General features: G+C 34.1%; 1 protein-coding gene across 3 annotated transcripts in view; it reads left to right on the forward strand.

The window, feature by feature from the left end:
• Nucleotides 1-16,359, forward strand: part of VEGFC (vascular endothelial growth factor C) — a 77,523-nt gene extending 61,164 nt beyond the window's left edge. For 2 of the 3 annotated variants that reach the window (XM_032686889.1, XM_032686887.1), the window contains exons 4-7: nt 6,695-6,846; nt 10,639-10,748; nt 11,011-11,341; nt 15,573-16,357. In XM_032686889.1, coding sequence (XP_032542780.1) covers nt 6,695-6,846; nt 10,639-10,748; nt 11,011-11,341; nt 15,573-15,687 — 708 coding nt within the window. In that variant the 3' untranslated portion in view covers nt 15,688-16,357. Of the gene's footprint in view, nt 1-6,694; nt 6,847-10,638; nt 10,749-11,010; nt 11,342-15,572 lie in introns of all 3 variants that reach the window. The other variant, XM_032686886.1, reaches the window with a different exon arrangement.
• Nucleotides 16,360-24,810: the final 8,451 nt, after the last annotated feature.

The following is a 24,810-nucleotide window of genomic DNA, read 5'->3' on the forward strand; positions in this document are numbered from 1 at the left end:
GTAACAAGACTTTTCAGTTGTTTTGAGCGTTACTATTTATACCTTTTCCCATGCATTTTTCTGTGTAAGACTGATTATTGAAACTATATAGTAGGTGCTATTAATAGTGGGAGATATGTAAGTTCCAAATGGCGTTTTTTGTTGAAATTTCTGGAAGGAAAAAAAAGGATTAAAAAAAATCAAACAAGCATATTAAATAAGTATTAAATTTATTACATCAGATAAGTTACCTGTTGTTGTATCACACATAAGCCTTGAAGTACTGTCTTTCAAGAAAGTTAGATAGTAAAATAAAGATGATGTACCATCTCTCAAATAGTTCATTTTCATTCTTTTCAGTATAGAGATGTGTAGTTTTGAAATCAGTCTTATATCCTTACCTTAAAAATCTCTCCAGATACATTGTGCTCTGTTACACTGGTTATATTTGGCTGGCCTTACTGACACTTGAAGAAGTGCAAAGATCACAAGAGATGGAAACTTAAACTCAATCAATTTAAGGGAAACTTGCCCAAATAAACTAACGTCCATCGGAACATAGTGTAGTTTAATGTAAGTCTTGGGAAAAAAAAAGTATCTATATTTGAAAAGTATCTAGAATGATAACCTTCCCTTATCCTGATAATAAAATAACAGTTTTGGATAATTTATATTTTATAAGTCAGTGAGCATAATAATAATTTTAAGTGTGCTGATGCAATGGATATTGGCACATATGATGATGGTGCTGAATAAATTAATTTAGCCACTGAAGCAAAGAAATAATTTGTATAACAATAAACAGTTTTTCTGGAAACTATAGCACAAAGTCCTAGTCTAAAGAAGAAGCTATCAATGCAGTGAATCAAAACTACACACCTTTTGGGGCTTTTAGTAACCTGGTCTAGTGGAAAGTGTCCCTGCCCATGGCAGCGTGATTGGAACCTGTCTATAACGTCCTTTCACTATTCTGTGATTCCTCCTCCATTGAGGAGGAATGCACGGAAGATTTTTATTTCAGGAGTTCTAATAGTGCTTTTGATCACACACTCAGAGATTCCTGTCTTCTGTTAGATTTTTTCTTTTTTTTTTTTCTTTTTTTTTTTTTTTTTAAACTTTGAAGTCATAATAAGTTCTAGGTTGTGCACCAGACTCTTGTCCTACCCTTGTGTCTGTTCTTCATTCCATCTGTATAAACGGTTAAAAGAAGAGCACTGCCAGTGTAGGAACTGATAAGAGTCTACTACAGGGTGGTCCATGGGACCACACAGCTCTGACCTAGAAGCTCTTGCAAGGATGTCTGAAGAAATGACAAGATGGGAAAGAAGGGGAACTGGTGGATTTGGCATCACAGTAACTGATGGTTGCAGAATGTCAATGGCCAAGTCTGGCTGGGTGGAGTAATTCAGAGGCACCTTTGCCTGGTATCCTCTTATTGTGCTTCTCACCTGAGAACTACGTTACAGAGCATGTGCACTGATCTTCAAGGATTTAAAAAAACTGACGTGTAAAAAATGAAAATCCAGGGGGAAAGTGGTTTCTTTGGGTTTTTTTGATAACTAAAATGCATGATAACTTGAAGATGAACAAAAATCTCATGCAGTGTCAGATCTAGGCACCGAAATGCCATCTTACAGGGAGAGCCTGTTATTGATACACCCACCTATATCTTGTTGGGAAGGAACGAGGGAACCTTCTTGATCCAGAATTAGTGGGGACAAGATGTATGGATGCCAGAATGCTAAAAGTCATGCTAAGGATCCCAAGAAGAGGGAAGGAAAATCAAGTTTTGTGTGCTGGCTGAAAGGGAAGCTTCATTTAGGCTTAAATGAGGGAAGGTTGTCGTGGAGAATTATCAAATTGTATTAAGACCTAAGGAGGCAAGGGCCGGACACAGTACTTTGAAGAGAAATATTAGAAACAGTGAGAAAGACTGGAAGATCTTTCATCTGACTTTCTGTGGTCAGATGGCTGAATGGCAGGAGAAATGCACTATTTATGATTTTTACCTGTTCTTTGGTTACGCAGATCTTCCGATAGTATGTGTTATACACTGAGATTAACTGTGTTACTGAGTCATATTTATGATTTTTAGCTTCTGTGGAGCAGTTAGGACAGAGCATTGTGATTTTGTGTGGTTTCTTTTTTTTTTTTTGTTAGATATAATACTCTTTAGTTATGTGATCACATATTGCTTCTGTTCTGCTTTCTTTCTCCTGGTTTCCTGATAATGCAGTGTTGGTAGCAAAAAGGTACAGGACAGCATGGGCAAGTTGAGTCTATTTTTTTTTCTTCTGAGTATTTGTCTAACTCAAGCAATACTCATTTAAGGTACTTTAATTTGCTGTTTAACGTACCATAATTACTGACATTTCTCTGAAGACTGCAGGCAATAAAAGCTCTCCACTTTGAAAAACTGCCCTAATCCCTAATATTATCAGATCTCATGTTCTTCTGGAAACTGAAACTCATTCTTTGTAGTCTTTCCTGAATGTCTATCTTCAGGCGTTGATATCTGTGGGAAATGTCTTTTCCTTTTTGCCTGTAGTGTGAATTAGTTGGATTTTTACTATGATTTGAAGTTGAAAAGGAAGAGAAGATTTAGACCCCTAAGAATGCAGTAAAACCAGATGTTTACTGAATGAGGGATCAGCTAGAAATATAAGCCATTTGATCTCCAAGAAGAGTTACCCTTTTGGGCAATGTGGGTACCAGCAATAGTAACCCTAGCCAACAAAGTTGCCAGAAGAGTCGAGAACCAGCCTCATGCATAGATGTTATCCTGAATTTTTCACAGAAATATCCTTTCTAGGTATTGACATTTGGCTGTTACATGTTGTCAACATGCCCTATAGCAACAGCAGATTTTGAGCTTATTACTCTGTTGGATGAGGAAGATAAGCAAAAAATAAATTAGATGTTAGCAAAACCAGAAAGCATTGCACATAGTGAGGTTTTACCTAAACTGAAGATTCAAACACAACTTGTGCATACTGAGAGTTATTCACTTAAACAGCTTCATTGAATTTAGAGATGCTGCTATCTCAACTGAAAGCAGAATATAGATTTTCTATAGAAAGCATCTTATTTTCGAATGCTAGAGATTATTTTAACTGAATTAGTATTAAATACATTTTCTGTAACAGACTACTTTTCAAGAGTTTATTTCTTTTGAAATATCTTCTTGATAGATTTTCATTATCAGAAGAGGAAAATATCTCTTTTTCCGGTATGCATCAGAATATAGTATCCCAATAGCACATGCAGACAAAAGTGTCAGAAGAAGAAACCAATAATTCCAACCCCAGTATTTCACTTCCAGCGTTTTCATTAATGAAAATAAATGTGTTTTCCATTCTTTTTCAAAATGCTAGTTTATGTATTGTCTTAAGCACTTTATGAAAGGCAGAACTAGAAATGTGATACTATATATAATGTAATATCTAATATAAATAGTTGGCTATATATAGTTTTTTGACTTTATGTATGAATAGTAGCAGCTGTTGGGGGATGTAAAATACATTACTATTAAGAGAATTTAGTTGAACAAACTGAAGCTTGATCAGTCAGGTCAGGGAAGCTAGTCTGCCTTTAGTAGTTTAACTAGACCTTTTTCTCATTGCACCACTGAGGTGTTGATGGGAGTTATTGTTAGCAATATTCGTCTATAAACTGATACCTTTCACAGGTGAAATGGAAGGATAAATGTAAATTAAGACAATTCATGTTCACCATCATGTCCACTCACAATTGATATGTTTCAGCCAAAAATTTTCCAAAATTTCTCTCACTGATTACTGAAGCTGAACAGGACAGCTGGACAGGGACCTACCTCTTCTAGGTAGGTTGGAAGTGTAGCAATAGTCCTATGTTGCCATCTCCAGTGGTCTGAAGTCTGCTATGCCTTGCAGCATGGCAAACTGATCTACTGTAAGAACAGAGGAAGAACAGAACATCCTCTTTTTTTTTTTTTTAGCTGCAGTTTGGTCCATTTAAAGACTCATGCTCATTTTATTTTCTAAGATTTATCAGTTCTTCCTACAGTGAGTTTTTATTTCAGCTTCAGAAAAGCAAGTTCATAATGTCATAAGAGCAAGAAAAACAAGATCCTCTTTTCATGTGCACTGTTGTAATTAAGTTCATACTCTCTGTTCTGTCCTTCAATTCATACATGTCTTCTAAGAATTGGTTTTCTTAGAAGATATTAAATATAATAAAAGCTTTTGCATCTGTAGATTCTTAGCTGTCCAGATTTTCAGAGGTCTCAACAGCTGTGCTGTCCTTCAAAAAGCACAACTTGTTTCAAGAAAGGTAGAAGTCTGGCATATGTAGATGAGCTTTGTCATCTGATTAAAGATCAGTACTTAAAAACATACTCAAAGAACTCAGCATGTATTTTTCTCAAATATATACTGTATCCAGAAAGGAAAGCTATTTTTCATAAACATGGTCCTTTCTGTCTCTTTATCTACACCACCACCTTCCTCCTTTCCAATTTCCTAGTTTGTGCATTAAAACAAAATCTGTGATGGCTTTCAAATAGTTGGATATTTTTTAAAGAAATTAATAAGTACATAAAGCATATTAGTATGAAAATGATAGTTATGTGTTATGTTTATTGCTCTCCTTGCATGAGGCATCTCAGTAAGAATGCTTTTTGTCATTATTTTAGATGAAATTTTATAATAGATAAGGGTAATGGATCCAATATTGGTTTGAAAGGCAAAAAGGATTATAAATATTATAAAAAGTTGATTAGAAAGTCTCTTTCCAGAGGTCTCTGTTGAACTTAGTGAAAACCTGGAGGTATGTTTGGTGATAATTAGGCATTGATTTTATTGGTACTAAACTTTAAACTAGACATGGACTTCTGTCTTTATCTTATTAATGACTCAAGACCAAAATTTTAAGAAGTGTTACTTATTTTGCAGATGGAACAAGCATACAGGTGTTAATATGCTTTGTCTAGAAGTCTTTATAATAATAGAAATTCTTTTCATGGTAGTACCCTAGATGGATAGGTTTTTTTCACCAGCATTTCAAATATGAAGAAACTATTTTCTCTCTTTATTTTTCTTCTACAGAAGTAAACATAAACCAGTTAGCATTTTTAGCTTCTAGTGAGGGAAAAACCCCAACATTTAAAACTATATAACGGATATGGTACGTTTTTGCAGAAAAAAATAATAGCATTGTCATCTTCTGTAACAGAATAAAATGAAATGTAATAGTTTTGCCATTTCAGTTCTTGTATGGTGACACTCCCAATGTTAAACTTTTTTAAGGATTTAGTCACTAAACGATGTCAAAATCTTTCTTGTAAATTAGATAATATCTATTAGAGTTGATGATGCTTTATACAATTTAAGTTGCATAGTTTAAGTTATCAATAGTATGAGCTTTATTGTTGGCTGCACAAGTGCCCTTTTACTTGGTGAATACATCCCATAATCCTGCACCTGCATACTTGTCACTTGCGTACTTCAGTGCAAGATGCTGTTTTTAGGACATCCTGTAGATGTATTTCATATTTTGAAGCATTTAAAATTACCAGTATTTTTGTTACATTTGCATGCTGCCCATAGGCCATATATAAAGTTATTGATTATAAAAGAGCATTGCAAATAGATCTCAGCTAAAAATTAAAGGCTTGTTATATAGTCTTATCAACCCAAACTGAAATAATAACCAATGACCATGTTTTTAAAGGTAGTAAAGTCCCCAGAAAATGCAGAACTGTTCTTAAAAATATTTGGAAGAATGACTAAGCACTTAAAATGAGCAGTGCAGCTGTGTTCCTGTTTAGAACACTACAAAAAAACAGTTTTTAAGACTTTGACCTAACGTATTTATCCTAACTTTTCAGGAGACTGTTGATAATTGAGTCTTACACTGAAACCTACTCAATTTGAGAAAGGAGATATCCTGAATTGAAAACTGTAATGTCTCTCAGTGTTTGTCTGTTATCATATGTTCAGTTTAGCACAAGGTATTACTGAAGTTGTCTTTTTACCAATTGAAATATATTTCCCACTAAAAATAGGATTTTATGAATTCACATATATGATTATTTTATCAGTAGTGGTTATTTCTTAATACCTTGAAAACAAATTAATAGTTCAAGATATATTCCCTTATGGTAGGCATATAATTTGCAATGATACAAATACTAAAAAATTAAAAAAATACAGTATGCTGCAGTTCTGTAGTTATTGAACCAAAAATGGTTTTATCTAAGTCCAATATATTCCTTTTTTACACAAGCTCTTATAATTGTGTAATTGATGTATTAGGTTGTAACTTACCCGCTTTTTTATGTTATTTTTGGTTTTCAGCTTTTTGAAGCACCTTCCAAATGTTTCACTTTGGATTTTTTTTAAAAGACTGCCATTTTTGAAATCATCTCTTAGAAAAATGAGTTCTTTTTACATTTTACGCTTTTATGTTAAATGTTATAGTAAGCAAACAGGCATGTAAGAGAGTTTAATCCTAAAAATGTTTATTGTCATACCATAACTATTGTATTAATTTTGCACGTAATAATTATTTAGCACGTAATAATTTAGTATAATTGAATGTGCCACTGAATGGTGGAAGAGAGCAGAAAAATGAACTTAATTTCCTTATAAGTTTTTTGGTATGTGCTTACATTAGTTTTAGTTGGACCATTACAGATCTATATAAAAAGTTTTTTGCTTTGCTTTCCCTTTTGCAGTTGTTTGAGATCACGGTGCCTCTTTCTCATGGCCCCAAACCCGTAACCGTGAGTTTTGCCAATCACACGTCCTGCCGATGCATGTCCAAGCTGGATGTTTACAGACAAGTTCATTCTATCATAAGACGTTCCTTGCCAGCAACACAAACTCAGTAAGTATGAGACTTGTCTTCCCTCTCACATTATGAGCAAGCCTATATAATTAGATTATAAACAGTGCTGGAAGTTTTTATAGTTATGATAAGTGAACTACACAGTAGTAGTAGCAGAATGCATTGTGCAAGGGAGCTACCATATTTTACATTAAGAGAATGTTACTAAATTAGCATTACCTTTTTATCCAGGAGATACACTAGAGTGAGATAACTTAAAAATTAATAATAATGTTGTTTGTGGGAGTTGTTTGATGGAAAGAGCTGCAATCCAATTGAGACTTGAAGGAAACACCAGCAAAATCAATTTATTTTTTTTAAAAGTAGTCAAGAAAAGCTAAAAATACTTACCTTTGCAAATAAGTAGGAGACCACATTTCTCTGTCAATCCGTATTTTCCTAGTTAAAATACTGTTTTTTAAAAAAAGGCCTATTTTTTACAGAATCTTTAACTACAAATCTTTTGTGACAGTTTCATGTGCCAGAGATGAAAATAAAATGGAAAGTGAAAATAAAGGGTTAATTGGCACTCCGCAGGATTACCATATAGATTTTTTTTGGTGTGATTTTGAATTAAAAAAGCCACAGAAGAAATCTGGCACCAAAACAAATGTTATTAAAACACTTGAAGAACTCCTTCCTTCGTTTAGAGGTCTGAGTAATGATTTGATGATGTATAGGTATTTAGGAGCCCAAAAATATATAATAGTCTAATGGTTGCTTTAAGGAAGAACCAATTAATAGGTGAGTGAACAGTGCAAACTTCGCAGAGATATTAAGCTAAGTATTTTTCTCTGTGATTTCACTCAGTTTAAGTCTGGATGTTACCTGACACGTTCCAGTTAAACTCAGATTGTATTCTATTTGAATACAAATCATTTAATTTGTTCATCAAAACGTAGATCATTAACAGTGGATTAGAAATATATTAGGAAATTAATCTATGATTTTTTTTTTAATCACATAATTAACAGATTATTAAAAAAACACAAACCCAAGAGTCAATAGTAAAGTCAAATTATGCTGACTGTTGCCAGCCTCTTAGTGTTTCCAGGTTAAGAGCTGTTGTTATTACCAGTGCAGGAGTTATTCTAGCTAGGAAACAGCTACCTGTAGCTGAGGGAGGTGGGTGTGCAAATACAAGGCTTTGAACAGCACACAGGTACCTGTCTGTTCTGTGAGTAAGGAATCATACTTCAACAAAGATAAGACAAACTAATACTAGGTCAGAATATATACAGGCTTTCTCTACTGTTCAGTACTATCTCTATGTTTAGAATCTATGGCTTTGTACAATAAAACAGAAAAAAAAAAAGCATAAAATACTAAGTTGAGTGCTTCTAGATTCTAGAAAGGAAAGACATTTGCATGTTCCTGGTGGGTTCCTGGATGGGTTTCAGAATCCCATTAGTGTTTTTTAATTTGTAGTGAATTATTTCTTTGCAACTTATTATTTTTTTCCTTAACATTTTGATTTATATGTTTGAATGCTAGTGAAGCTATTATTAAGCCAAAACTTGGAAATCTACTCTCTTGTCACAGTGGCAGATCTGCATGTGTGCATGTATTTAACAGAAAAATATAAATTACTTTCTTATGTATTACTGAAAAGAAAAGCCTAAGAGTACAGTCTCTGGGTTTAGGGTAGTAACCCTTGGGATTTAATAAGAATTCAAGGCTGGATTATACCAAGATGCACAGGCATATTGTAGAAGGAAGAGAGAGACCACATCTAAAGTATAATACAAATAGTTTATATTTTTTATATAAAATATATTTTCTGCATGACTTTATCCTGAGAATTAAGGTCTAGGTTTTTGCCTGTTCTCCCACTTTTTTCCTTTCTTTCCCCCCTTCTAAAAACTAATAGCTGTTTCTATGTACTTGTAGAATGAAGGCATGTCAGTTGGTATTAGCCAGTGTTTCAGAATACATCCTGGATTAATGGTATCTTAAGTAGTACTCTACTCCATTTATATGGAATGTCGTCAAGACATGCACCTGAGTTACAAAATTGTCACCCTATTTTAGAAGTTTGGTGATTAGAGGTAGGGCAGAACAGAGAGGACTTCAAGATACATAATTCAGATCAAGTCTCTACAATTACCTCTGTCTCAAGACTTTTTTTTTCCGGTTGAGTGGACAATAATACAAAAAGAGGTGATGACATTTTCTGCAAAGTGGTTTTGCATCTGATTATTTTTTTTCTAGCCTTCCTGAACTTTTCTAAAATGTCATTTTAAATTTTCAGCCAATTGTCTGTACTAGAAACCAGAGTAGAACTTGTAAACAAGCAGTTCCATTTCTTTTGCTGGATGTCTCCAACCCTGATACTGAAATTCATTTAATTTTGTTCAAATTCTGGTAATTTGGGCTTTGTATCAACATTGCTCATGAATTCACATGCGCTCGGTGTTTTCTTCATACTGTCACCTTGGTTTCCTTCTCTAATTAGTTTTAAACACTCCCAGCTAGAGCCAGGCTGCTCCAGGTGTGAGTGAGGGGGGTTTTTTTGTTCTTTAATTTTTATTTTTTTTTAACAGAATAGAGTAATATGTCTGTAAATTATCTTTACTATTTCTCGAGCAGAATCAGGAGGCAGGCTAAAGGAAACGTGCCAAGTGAGGGAGCAAGAGTGAGAACATTAGTGGAATGAAATCAGAAAACACCAGTTTGATAAAACGTGAGGCTATGCAGGGTGATGTTAAATTACAGCAGCCTTTACAATCAGAGTGGTTTATTGCGTTGGAGGGGAGTGGTGTACTTGAATGATGGTCACAGAATGTCCCAGCACCTGGATTTTTGAATACGTGAGTAATGGTGCTCAGGGGAAAGAAAAGTGCATCAAATGTGTAATATATGTGTTGCTTTAACAGATTAGGAGGATTTTAGAAACAATGAATAAATGACACAGCCTGGATACATGGGGTGTATCAAAGTTGTAATGTCAGCTCTGGTGATAAAGAAATTGCAAGCAAGGAAGATCGGATAATACACATAAACATTCTGTCTGTGGCTCACCCACTAGCTCAGTTCACTCAGTCTTTAAAAAAGCAACAGCTGCTGCTTGAATTTTTTGCTTTTTTGGGGTATAATTATCTTGGCTGCAAAACTGTAGCAGATAAAGAGCAGAGAAAGAGTTAACTTCTGTATTGTCTTTTATTTCCAAAGTGAAGAACCATCACTGCTGACATCCATATCTTTAGGTTCAAGAAACCTGTCCAGAATTTGAGTGATTAATGAGAAAGTGTCAGTTAATGACACATAACTTTCACATAAAGGGGAAAAGAATCTGATAAACTGATTGTATTTTTTTAAATCAAAGCTTTGTCTACAGCATTCATTCAGAAACTATTATCTGCTGTCTTTTGACATCTTATGTGTGAAAACATTTTTGTACCTCAAAAAGCAACATAAAAAATGTTGTTACCACTATGCAGTATTTGGCATATTTTTAATATTTTTTTTATTTTCTAGATGAGGCTTATATTCCAGGATTAGATCTGTTTCCAAACTACATTAGCAAAGTACAAATATCAGCTTCAAGAAGTTATAGCTGAAACTTGAAATGTGAGTTGGTTTCTTCAACAAATGGTTGGAGATCCCTGTATTGGGGAGAACCTTAAATAGTAACAGATTTGATAGGAGTAAAAAATAAGACTATTAATGAGGTGACACTCTTAAAAAGATATTTTTGGTGGAGAAGAAACTAAGGCAATCAACACCTAGAAACTATTCTTTTTCCTGTTGAATTCTTATGGTAGTAAATGAACAGCATATTTAATTTCACAGGTGTCATGTGGCAAACAAAACCTGCCCAAAAAATCATATTTGGAATAATCAAATTTGCAGATGTTTGTCGCAGCATGATTTTGGTTTCTCTTCTCACCTTGGAGATTCTGGTAAGCACTTTTTCTTATAAGACTGAATGTAACTCTACATTTTGATTCAACTAAAGGAGAAATTAAAAACAAAGAAGAAGTAATTAGTTGTGTCTTTTTCTGTATTGATAATATTACTCTGTATTGCCTGTCTTTTGACATGTACTTGTTCTTGAAACATCTTAAAAGGTATGGATTTGCTGTCATTTTTTTTATATAAAACTGGGTGAGTGGGTAGACACAAAATTCTGGTAATAGTGCAACTTCTCTGCTATATTTCTAGATACATCTGAAGGATTCCATATTTGTGGACCAAACAAAGAACTGGATGAAGAAACCTGTCAATGTGTCTGCAAAGGAGGCATGAGGCCCTCAAGCTGTGGACCTCACAAAGAATTAGACAGATCATCATGTCAGTGTATGTGCAAAAACAAACTTATCCCCGCTTCCTGTGGGCCCAATAAGGAATTTGATGAAGAAAAGTGCCAGTGTCTATGTAAAAAGACCTGTCCTAAACATCAGCCTCTAAATCCTGCAAAATGCATCTGTGAATGTATAGAATCTCCCAATAAATGCTTCTTAAAAGGAAAAAGGTTCCACCACCAGACATGCAGGTAAAAATTCAGTCTTTAGTTCTTTCATTGTGTTTAAGGCATAAAATTTTGCGTTGTGACGTTGGCTGGCTGTTGAATTGCTTTGTAGTCTTAAGTAAACAGTAAGCCTGTCTTCAGTTTTATCTTCTGTGACTTTTATAAACTCTTAATAGGTAACTACTAGGCATAATAAGTATTTTAAAGCATATTTAGTTTCTTGTACTCTTGCTACTACTACAGCATGTGATTTTTTTTTCCTTTTCACAAAAATTAAGTGTAAGTTCAAGCTCCCTGTCTTCTATATTATTTAAAATCCTGCTCTGTTTTTCCCAAGAACCAAATATTGCAATTTAAGTAACTCAAATATTCAAATAACTCAAATATTCCTAGTTAGATTTCAGGCCTTAGTTCTGGAGATACCATCATTCATTTTCACTTCATAAATTTTGGAATCACCCAGCTCTGGGTGATTACTGTGAAAAGTGGACATATGTTACTATAAAACAAACTGCCTACATCCATCATTTAAAATGAGATTTAGTCAGGAAGAAAACTGCAATTTCTTTATATGTCACAGGACCTTTTCCTTCCATGATTGCTACACCCATAACATTAGCAGTCTGTATATAAAAACGTGGATGACTTTAGGTTCTGAGAAACAAAAAGTGTTATTTCTGCTTTGTATATTATGTGACGAAAGTTATCCTGTAAAGTCAGTTCTCTTGTAAATTTCTTAAAGCAGAAACAATGCAGTTTGGAGCAGAAAGATCACTTATTTTTTAAAAAGGGTGAATAATTTCTATTATATCAATGACAAATAACTTTTAAGGCACTGGAAATGGAAAATAGCAAATTGGGACATTTAAATGTATAGCAATATGTTGCTTATCAAAAAATCTGTAATTTTTAATATAACATGTAATTAGTTGGAGTAAATATATTGCCACATATCCATTAGTTCATCTTAATGAAAAAATGTCTATTATTAGGAATTACAAGTGTTGAAGTCACTAAAATAGGGGAAAATATTAATAGTAATGGGCATTACCTATTTTTCTACGTTTGGCCTTTTGACTGAAATATTAGAGTTGTTAAACATCAGAAATTATTTCTTCTCTATCATTCAACTCATATAATTTCAATTTTATGTTTGCAGAGGAAAAGAAGCCAACCTGATTACATAAGCTTTACATATTGCAAAGCCTTGGCACTACTCTAGTGTGCACTTCCAGCAACAAATATAAACCATGTGCACTTTAAAAGAGCATTCATAACTGGAGAAGTCAGGCATTTAAAAAGCTAAGAAATGCCATAAGAAATATGTATTTTTTAAAAGACTTAGTATTTGAAAGAGGAAATTGAGTTCAGCTTTTCCCTGTTATGTTGTGATTGAATATAACACAGTTTGAATCGCTTTCTCACTTCTGAGGACAGTGTGATATAGGATGCTTTTAGCTGTTTCTCTTTTCTAAGCAGTTTGTGTGCAGAAGGAAATATTTGTATACGGTATTACTCTATACAACCAATAGTCCTGTAGAGGTTAACACTGTCAAGGAAAATAGAAGATGCAATCTCTCCTGCTTAAGAAAGGACTTAGCATAGGTTTCTCACATTTTGGCTCTGTCCAGCACAACCTAACTCAAAAAGGAATAAAAATTCTGTAACATCCTGTTTGAAAGATCCCTTGCTGTCCTGAGACCACATAAATAGAGGTACCACTCTATAACTTTGTGCAAGATGCCTGAGCCCTAGACATGAGCAGAATCCTGTAGCTGTGGCCTAGACAGCTCCCTGGGGAGAGAAGTGATATTTGTAGCTTCTGGTTTTGAAACACCAATTCTTTTATGCACTGTATCTAAAATCCCTCTGCCTAGGGTTATGCCCTGTTTCAGAGAAAAGGAATAAAAAGTCATCTACAAATACAAAGAACAGGATGAAAGATAAAAAGGGGGAAAAAAAAAAAACATACTGACTTTAATGCTGATGATGCTGTTAGCAGCTCTAGAAGTAGCATTTCTACTTGTTTCATCTGTGTTGTTGTTAAGACTACCCCAATGACAGTCTGGGCATTCTGCAACAAAAAATCGCGATTACTGACCACAAAGAGAAAGCTGCTGCTGGCTTGCCCAGAACTGTGTATAGTGACTGAACATCTGTCTTAGTTCCAGCATGCTCAGATTATCCTCATCAAAGCAGACATCTGTCACATGAAAACGCCCTGTAAACAGCATTCAGCCCAAATCTTTTGAAAGACCAGGTCTATTGTTCAGCAGTTTCCTAAGGAAACCACATTTATGTAGTTACAATGACTCTACCACTATTCACCCTGTGCTGTCACCTCAAAAATTTATTTTTGGTCAGTTTTGGTAGGGCCAGATAACTAGGCACTTCAGCTGCAAAGCATTTTAGAGGAGGATAGGGACTTTCTTGTTCAGTTGAGAAGTCCCAAATAAGGATAAGACTGCAGTAACCCGACCTTAACTGCTGCTAGACATAAAATCACATGGGAGAGATGGTATATAGCACTCTCCTCTGTAAGCTGAAGTTCACAAGGAAGCATGAATTCTAAACAAACTGAACTCCTCATACTTAATGACTGTGTGACTGCTTTACATTGCATACAATCATGGGTGTGTGGAAGAGTTTGGCTTTGCCTCTTTTTCTTCTTATTTCATTTTGCTGTCATTCAGTACATGAAATGGTCTAAACTTGCATGACAGAAATAGGCAAAAAGGTGAGTTCAGTGTTTTATCCATTGCATATCTGTGCAGTACCTTTTTCCCAGAACAAAACTACTGCTGGCTGCCTGTTTGCTCACAGTTAGATCCTTTTGCAAACCATTTTGTTGTTTTTTACCACCATTTCCAAACTTTTTGGGGAAAAGATGAATAGAGCTTCGAGAGATTCCCATGAGCTGCTACACTGATTTCAAGTATCTATAATAAGTGGCACAAAATAACGTTTCTCCCTTAATTACAGAGACCACACTGGTGAACTAATCTATGATAAATGACATTGAAAACACTGAACAACTTGTGACTAGTTAATAAATGTCATGTTTGCAGTCTTCCTCATTCCTTATTGTTTTCCTCATAGCCAGTTTCATTGATTGAACTAGCTGGAGTGAATTAATGTAATTCTAATGCAGACCTTATATCATAAACAAATTATTGTGAAGTAGTACCTTGGCATCCAAAGCAAGCATCCAGCATTCTAACTTATCGGCAACTTATTTAAGTACAAGTTTTAAGTGTAACTGTGATGAAATTCAAAACATATACTTTTGTCTTTTGACTCATTGCCAAGGTAGGAAAAAAACCCCCATACTTGTACTTTGTCTCCATTATACACCAGAAAGTATTCAGCATTGTTATTGTAGGGTTATTTTAGGTCAAATTCTTGTTTTAATAGAAAAGTAAAATAGGAAAAGGAAGGGTTCAGGGACAACCACAGATACTATCTTTGTATAAAGTTCTATTTTTCAGTCAAGGAATTGATGGAAGAAAAATTCTGCTACTTCTTAGGTATATGTTATTTGTGGTTCAGTGTTCTATTTCTGTCAAACTTATTTTAATCAAGTAGGTACGAATTCTGTTCATTTCCAGTAATATTTATCAGAAACATGATAAATAGGCTCTGATTTTTCTTCAGAATGCACACAGATACAATATGAAGTGTAGATACATTCCCACTCAGAGACTGGCTATGGGAATTTGCAGCTTGAAAGAAAGTATGGTCTCATTTTCAAGATCAGAGTCACAGTGTAATATATGTAGACAAATCTCTCAGGCTTATTGCAATAATGAATAAAGTGAGAAACAGTCCTGGGATAGTAGATGATAGATTTGATTATTACGTGATTCTGGATCATCAACTCAAACTTGCAGCATGCAGTAGGTCATAACAAGCCAATTTGAGTACAGAAAAATATCCTATTTTCAAAATTAAATTTAAGGAAACACTACTCAAGATTAGTGTGAGTACAACCAGGCAGTGTGGTAAAAAATACTCATGTGTATCTGTGACAATAGAATAATTTCTCTTCAGTAGCATTCATTATTCCTTCAGTGTCTTTTGTGAAGAGTAGTCCAACTAAATTAGTGGCAAGAACATAAAAGGAGGTTAAAATATATGTATTTGTAGAAATTAAATATCACATTGAGAAATGGCAATGTAAAGGCACACAGATTTCTACTCTAGGCAAATATAAATGATCATATTATATTAATGTCCACTTTTTTCATTTCTTTAGCTGTTACAGACCACCGTGTACAGTCCGAACGAAACGCTGTGATGCTGGATTTTACTTTAGTGAAGAAGTGTGCCGTTGTGTACCCACATATTGGAAAAGACCACTTATGAATTAGTGAAGAGATCACTACTTGCTATGTTGGTGTACATTTTTCCATTAGAACAAAAGAAGAACAGACACTTTGCTAATATTTGGAATTAAATGTTCACCAGAGACCCTGTGGGGCTTTCAGAGACAGACTCGTGCTTTTCTCAAGATGTGGAAAGCAAATGTAGAAGATAACTGGGGTTCATGTTTTGTAAAGAACTCAATAAGAACTTATTTTCTGCCAATGACCAAACAGCCTAGGTTCTCCTTCTTGTGATTTTTTAAAGAGATAATGACTATATAATTTATTTCCACTAAAACCATCGTGCAGCATTTCTGTTTATAGCAGTAACAATTGTTAAAGCTCACTGTGATCAATATTTTTATATCATGCAAAGTATGTTTAAAATAAAATGGAAATTGTATTATATAATAGTGAGAATGTTTAATCATCTGGCTGAAAAGGAACTCGGATTCAGCTTTATTTTCAGGGTTTTTAACAGAGGAAAAGGTGATTAGGAGAAAGCACTTTTAGGAAAGGAAGACTACAGACATTGCCTCATACCTTTTGTGTATGTGATTTGAAATAGAAACAGTTATACTGGAATTTTCATGACCCAGTGATATTTCTACCTCTAGAATGAAACTAGCAAAGCAAATACAATTTGCTAATGAAAACATTGAGATCCTGTACATTGCTTAAGGACAGCACAGCAGCAACTACTCGCATTCCGATATATTCACCTTCTCTTTTATTTCTTGCTAATATTCCTAAGGAATAAGATAAAGTAATGTCTATTCAAGGTTGTTAGTATGAAAGTGGAAATAACAACACCGTGTTTTGTTTAGTATAACAAACTACAGTGTAAATTTTACAGCTAAATCATTCAAAATGCTTTGATGTGCTTTACTCTCTCATATAGCTGGTCAGATATCTTGATCAATGTATGTGTATGCAAAAATATTTTGAAGGGAAAAAAACCCAATTTATATTCCAATAGGGAGATAAAAGAACTTATACCAGTCTGGTGTAGATTGACATAGTCTCTACATTAAAAAATTCTCTTTTTTTAAGAAAAAGTGAGATCAAATATCTGCAATTATAAAAAGAAGTAAGATTTTTATCTTACATGGAACGAGCAATCTATTCAAAATTAAAATATATCAGAAACTGTTAAAATATGGAAAATTTGTTGGGTGCAGAAGTGGAACAAGCAAAGCTGCAAAGCAAGATTTTTGCGAAAGGAGTAGGCAGATCAGTAAAAATAATTGTAGACATCAGTGCTGGTTCTAAGCAGCTGTTCTTAAAAGAGTTATTAATGAAGTAGTATTATATCCTAAAAGGTTGATTAGGAGAAGTTGCTTTTCTAGGTTCTTGATATTTGGATATCATAGTTCCTTAAAGGAGTGAGAGTTGCTTTGAATTACTCAGTTTCCATCATGGGTTGAGGCAGTCTAACAGGATGAGAAACAGCACTTTCCACTGTATGCCTAGTATGCTCGTTGTTCTTCCTCAGAGGATGGCTATTTGTTATCAAAATAGGTTAACAGAGTGAAGTTTAGGCATGCAAATACTGAGGAATGTGCTTATTACTATATTGCTTCAGGTAGAACTTTGGATGACAATTAACACTGATATACAACTTAAGCTAGTATAACAACCCACAATTCCCATTGGTTGGATTTGTAGTCATGCAAATCATCAGTGTCTAAATTGGCAATGTCAACATAATAGCAAGAGGCTAATGATCAAACTTTAATTCAGTACTGGTAAAAATCCAGGCATCCATGTCTGTAGGTCAGCTGCTTGAAGGAAGCGTAAAATACCTTAAGAAATCAATTGAAGAGCAAACTTCTATGAAGACTTGAGAAGAAATACTGTAGGTAAAGCTCCCAAAATAAGCTTTAAAATTTCTATCCCAGCTCAAACAGAAGAGAGGTAGTGGGGGGAAGAACAAACCAAATCTGGAGTGAGGAAACATTGAAAACTTCTGGACATAACTTATGCTAATCACTAAGTAAAACTAAGATTTAGAAAAAGTAAATTCCTGACTTGTAAAAGTTACCACAAATCAAATTTATGTCTGAGCAAAGTGACTAGTTAACCATTCTTAAAGTTATGCAGATACGTACAATAATACATGCAAGCAGCTGATAACATTTTACGATTATCAGGCTTTCCAATTCTGCTTTCTGTGATAATAATGTTTTAAAAATGCCTTTTATACATCATGATTATTACCATTAGTATTGGATACAGACTCCCATTCTGTGTGATAAAATGTGATTCTGTTTATCTCCATACTGTCACAAAATAATCTGTATAACAGGTCTTCCTTGCATATATTATATAAAGTAGCTGATAGGTCTACACCATTTTCAGTTTTGATGTGTTATTTGATTATGATCTTGAAATTTTCATCTTCACTTTATATCTTAATTTACTGTTCTTAAAATATCTAAAAATAGGCTATACAGCTTAAAAGAAGGTCCAAGAAGATAGATGATAATTCTATATGCAACTTATTCTGCACTAATTCTGAGTAAAAAGCTTTTATTGTTATTTGTCTAAAACCCCTGTACCTTGTACAAAACTTACAAGGTGGGTGGGAGAGGAAGAACACATGTAACTGCAGTAAATCACATTTAATGGTAAACAGACTTATGCTTGCATTTCATCAGGAATTTACAACAGTTTCTGTACTCTTTCAATATTGTACTGTATGGAGACCATAAATTATACAGAGTAAGCCCTCTCTACCTGTATTACAAGAAGGACATACTATTTACAGTGTGAGTATTGTTAGTCTGCTGACATGTTTGTTTAATTCATGTTAAATAAGTTCATAGTAAATCAGTTCTCTTACTTCTATTTGAAAGACCAGCCTGAAATCTTGCACATGTACTGTATCAACTTGAAAGGCTTAGTGTTAGGGTTGCTTTCAGTATTCTCATTTTCAGTCTTTAGATCTCAGTGACAACTCCAGATGCCCTTGAATTTTAACATCTCTCTCTGTGATTTTTTTTGAAGTATAACCAGATATCACATCTATGCCAAAAGACAGGAATGGAATCATTTATGTAAGCTCATCAAGAGATTATCCTGAGGAATAGACTATGTTCTTTTAAATATTATTTATTTTATATTTAATTTAAGAATTTATTCTTTAAAGATTATGTAATTTATAAAATATTTAATTTTGCATTGCTTGGAGGTTCAAAAGGTTACTGTTAAGTAGAAAAGTTTAAAAGTGGTCAATGCAGAATTTTCAGAAATTTTCAATTTAGAAAATACAATATAGTAATAATTCTTAATATTATTGGATCTTTCTTGAAAAAAATGAAAGTAATAGTTGATAATTTATTTAATAGCTTCCTTTTGTTCTTTTTCTCTTTTCATTTTGCATTGCAGATAAAACTTCTGAGAAAGAACACAGGACAACCTTCTGATTGAGTGATGAAATAATAAGAACAAGTGGATCAGGTATTTAATTATTTAAAATTAATTAATATTACTAGCTAATAAGAACTAATAAAATTAGACCAGTTTAATACAGGTTTAAGACTCTAGATTACATTAGAGTTCTTAAAAGCTCTGGATAGATAAAACATTTTTATAAAATACATATCTGGACTCATCTGTGTTTTCATGTACAAATGTTGTAATGAAATATGAACAGTAGAAAGCATTAAGAAGTCACCAATTTTACAATAAAAGTTTCTAAAATGTCACTAATTTATCATTAAAAAATTTATATTTTATCTGTAGTCTGAAGCTATGAATCAGGGACCTTACTTCATCTTGAGAATTATTGAAATATGAAGCATAGCACATTCTAGAAGAAAAAAATCTTAAAACACAATGCTTTACTCTTTTGTGTAAGCATTTCTTCTTCTGGAGAAAAACTACAGAAATCTCTATTAATTGTGTATTACCATTTATTCCCTCTTCTTCTGAGCAAGACCCTGTCATGAAAATTACATTTTTTGTATTCAGATATTTCTCCTGAGTAAGGTTACTGTATCCATTCCTGACAGACACTGACCTTTCAGCTGAGTTTCAGCAAATTTTTGTCCTTTTTCTACATTTATAATCAGTCATATGTGGTCATTGAACTCTTCCCCTTTGCCCCCTTTCTCAACTTAAATCAGTTCTCTTACATTTCTGGACCATATCTCAGTCTCCCCATAAGATTATCTGTATTTCCCTGTCAGCCTTTCTCACATATAACTGTTAACTCTAACCCTTCCATTTCCCTTTTATATCCAATCTCTCACTAATAATAGCATTGCTTTCCTCTCTATTGTCATTAAGACCTCTTTCTTCTCTTTACTTTAAATAATCATGCCAACACAGGGATTAATCTGGTTTTAGATGCTTAGTGATTCTCTTCACTAAACATACATGAAAGCAAGTGTTAAAAAGAAGTCTGAAACTTCACATTCCAAGTTTGCAACCCCAATCTGTCCAAGCAAATAATAATAATAAAAAGTATTGCAATTGAGACCTCCCCAAAGCAAACTTGCAAAAAAAAATAACAGATGTATAAATCACTGTAGCATATTACACTTGAAACATAAAAGACAGTTTATAATATCACTCTCCCTGTAAAAAAACCCAAGTTTTAATTCTGCTGGATGCTGGATACTATCCCTACTGTCTAAAAGTACACTCACAAGAATGTCCAGCGCAGCATTTTGGAACTAAATTCAGGCTTGCAATTGAGTTTATTTTCACATGTCATTCATGCTATGAGAGAAAAAAATCCATGGCTCAAGGGGCAGTAAGGAGACTTTTCAAGCATACCACAAAACCCTTGAGTTTTGTGCTCTTCCTTAGCAGAGACATACCCTCCTCCATGCTTTACAGCACTGTGAAGACAGATGAAATAGGGTTACAGGATCCTTCCCAGTGAAATGCCATATCAAACTGTAATTGAGCCTTAAGCATACTCACCATTCAGTACTTAAAACTTCCTTATCACTGAAGAATCTGTAAAGAGTAAAATGAAAGGACATATAAAGGAAAAATATACAAGGGATTAGATCCACAATTGACTTCACAGTCATTGTGAGGGGTACCTAAATCCTAGACTTAGACCATAAAAATCCTCATTCATTTGCTCCCAATTCATAGGAGACAATTTCCAAAGTAATTTTTCCTAATCTGAAGATGCACTTCTGCAAATGCCTATAATGCAGCATATGCCTAAACTCCATCAAGATATGTGAACTGATGACTTCTCTATTTTACCTGTGAAGTAAAATTCAGTAGGTATTCAGAATGTTCTGACAGCTTTATGCCCAAAAGCCATGGAAGATGTTCCCTCCCTTCTGTTTAAGTTATTATACTTTGTATGAAATAAGTAAATAAAATTCAGGTCAGAAATGGAGAACCTAATATGCTAAACTGTTGTTGTTGATTTTAAAACGGAATACCGAGATTCTGGTACTATTTATTTGATTATCATGTTCTTGTAGTAAGCCAGCAAATGTTAGAGAAGGGACTGAATTGTCCTGGATGGCATCACCTGCTTTAAGTTGGTAGTTCTGGAGATTTGACAAGTATGAGAATAAATTCATTTCATCTAGTTAATGTGACTGTCTCCCATTTCTCACTTCTGTTGTGCCTCTCTTAGGTGGGATATGACATGCTTTACTCTCTTTGACTAAGAAAGTCTTACTGTTGGACTAAAGTCAGGGCAAGTTCCAATTTAATATCAGTAGTATAACCCGTATTCTTCTTTGACTGATTGTGATAACCTCCCTCTTGAGTCCTGCTGGTCACTGCATTCCAGGCAGTAAAACTGACACAAGCCAGTGCAGAACTCAGTGGTACAGCTGCCATTATATGGGCATTTTGGCCAATTTGCATGATGAACATCTGTCTATCACTAATGTTACAAAAGATGCTTTCTTGAAATTACTTTCATAAGGATTTATACATGCTTATGCAAACCAAGAGCACATATTATTGTAGAGCTTGATGTGAAAGAATGAAACACTCATATTCATAGTGCTTATCAGCAATACCATGTCATTGACACCCTACATTCTGGTGGGATGTTTTGAGGTGATGAGTGTTTAACTTGTTTCTCCAAATGTGAGAAAAAGGTTAAAAATCTATCACACTTCTCATGACACATTTTGAATACTAAAGAAAATACAGGATTCTAAGGGAAGGGGAAAGGTTTGGAGTCACTAAAGCTAGTAATTCTCTTAGTGGGCTTTGAAGACACTTAACCTGAATTTATGTAAGGTATGAGAGATGTACACATCGACCATGAATCAATTTTACGCCTTATTTGGATTGTTTCTGATTAAGCTGTCTGCTAAATGAGAAAACTTTTAATTTGATATTTTCTTGCAATAAAAAGGCATGATTGCAGCAATCAGATAATGTTCTACTTGCCTACCTTGAAGACCCAAATGTGCGCTGATACTTAAAACTCACATATCAAAATTTATCTTAGCAGAAACAAAAAAAAAATAAAATTTAATTTCCTTTTAAAGACAAAAGAGTTCTGGAGTTGATGAGAGCTGATCCATTCTATCTCTAAAGCTTTGAAAGTATGTTCTTTCCATTTTGAGAATGTTAATTTACGCTTATTACTTGGATTTCATACATTATATTTTGTCTTTACACCAAAGAAAACAATCATTTACCTGAACTGTCATCAGCTGAGTAGAAAACATCTTCATAAGCAGAGAAAGTTGCTCAGCTGGATCCTTTCATCTAATGAGATGCACTGTGTATGAGAAAAACAAAATACCCTTACTGCACTTAAAAAATTGTACCACACTAGCTAATTTCTTTCTTTAGTTAGAATTCTGATGCATTCTGTTTTACTTCCAGATTACACCAAGTAGTATGCATTTCTAACAGACACCTATTTTCCCTCTCATCCCAAAATATAGAAAAATGTTAAACGTACCCTCTAGAGACGCTTAACTACAAATTCAACAGAGAACACTGCAAGGTTTTCATATAACTCCATAAAATCATTGTTCCAGTGCTATTTATATATTTCATACTTTTTCAGCAGACAAAAAAATATATTCAATGACAGATGCATTGAAAAATAAAAACAACAGAAATGGCTTTCTCTTGCATAAGTCTTTTCAGACCAGCATTAGGCTGTTTTCTAAACAGTTCACAAACAGTAGACTGATTCCCATGACAAGGTGCAAACGAGACATGGTCTCTGTTTCACTTCACTGCAAACTTGGATGAGAATTAAAAATGCTTGAAGTTCTGCCCAACCAGGTACTAAGGTCTGGTATCAAGCACTAGTGAGATAGGCTGTCTTACAGTATCATACATAATATACAGTTTATATGTAGTCTGATCCCCTACAATATTAACAATACAGCGTCTGGCCAACTTTTTGATCTATTTCTGTCCTTTTCCAGCAGCTGCTGTTTCTGGGAGGAACGCCAGTATCTTCACAAGAGCAGAAGAACGGTGTCCTTTCTGGCTATTAGGTTCATGCATCCTTCTATGTGGAATCTCATAACCCCACATCTATACACATCCTGCTAAGGAGCAAAGTTCTTCCTTTTTTACAAAGCTTTACAGATAGTTTACCTTTAATGCCTAACTCAAATGCCTGAGTAGTTTCCTACACAATCTCAAATGACTACAAGACAGTACCCACATCCAACAAAATCTGTATCATGGTCCAGAAAGGAGGAATTGTTGTCTTTGAAAGACAAGAGTGACGGTGAGAAAAACAATGCATAACAATCCTGGATCAGTAGTAAAACCATCTGTTCCCATTCCCCCAAGAGTGCCGGAATTGTAGCTAGGTAAAGCTATTTCTTTTTCCTTCCCATGGCTTTCTATTGAAATCAATTATTTCAGTGCATTTTTACAGAGAAGTAGGTCTTAGATTCTAACATACTTTAAATGGGAAGTGGTTCATGGGCAGAATTTAGGTACCAACATCCAAGTCAAGCAAAAAGGTGCTTAATTCCTCTCTTGACCTGTGACTAAAAAATTACATAATTGTGAGAGCTCACCAAGAAGTGTGCTATAGTTTATGTTCTTATTTATTGTTTAAAAAAAATTAAATTAATTTTCCCTTTAAAGTGTAGAATGTAACAGTTTTTTCTAAATATTTACAACAGCTGCTAAATTCCTACAAATATATTTAATACAGATATACAGATAACCAAGAAAGCTTATGTAATATATCTCTGCAGATATAAATACATGTATAAATATATATATACATATATAGAGGTAATTAGAGTAAAAAATAAATCACATATTTGAATTTGAAGTGAAATCTTGGGGAAAACTCGTTTTGAACTCCTTTCTATTTTGCTAGATAAAATACAATTACAGGTAGAAACAAAAATAAGATTGCCAAGAATAGAAGGTGTCTATTTCCAAACAATGAAGATGACAAGATTTTACTGTGAGCAAAGAAATAAGCCCTCTGCTAGCTCTTTGAGATTACCAGTCTTGCTCTGATACTGCAGAAACTTGAAAACCCTTTCAAGTGTGACCCATGATGCACCATCTACTCAGGACATATTATGAATGATTTAGAGAAAATGTATGTTTTACCTACAATTATACAGTAGTTAAGAAAACTATACATTTAGCTTTTTGTAAGAAAGTATATTTTATGTAATATTACCTGAAGTAAATTTTATGTAAAATGGTACATCAAGTCTCTCAGAGTTCTCTCACCTTTTAGCTTCACCACTTAATTTCTTGCACAATCACTGTAGAGTGATTTCTCTCCCACCAGTGCCTCTGTAGTCACTGGTTGATTCCCTGTGTAAGATAATCTCCCACTTCCAAAACTGAGGCTGACTGCTGTTTGCTCCTGGATCATATCACAACCAGTGTCGTGGCATCCAGCCTCTTATTTATGTCTTCTGCCTTCCATAGTAGTAAGCTGTCATGAAGGCCTGAATATGGCATCACATAGTTTCTCTCCTAATAAAGCAGCTCAGACTCAAAATTGAGCCCAGTCATTCAGAACTTCAGATATTGCAGACATTGCAGGAACTGATATTTAGCAGTTCCTCTAATTTTACTCACCTTCTCTTTCATAAGCTGTGATAATGAAAATATAAATCTTGATAGTGTTCTACATACAACTTCTCCCACTTTGAATTAGTTATTGAGCAGTGG

Source organism: Chiroxiphia lanceolata, chromosome 4 (genome assembly GCF_009829145.1).
Source record: "Chiroxiphia lanceolata isolate bChiLan1 chromosome 4, bChiLan1.pri, whole genome shotgun sequence".
NCBI classification, from domain to species: domain Eukaryota; kingdom Metazoa; phylum Chordata; class Aves; order Passeriformes; family Pipridae; genus Chiroxiphia; species Chiroxiphia lanceolata.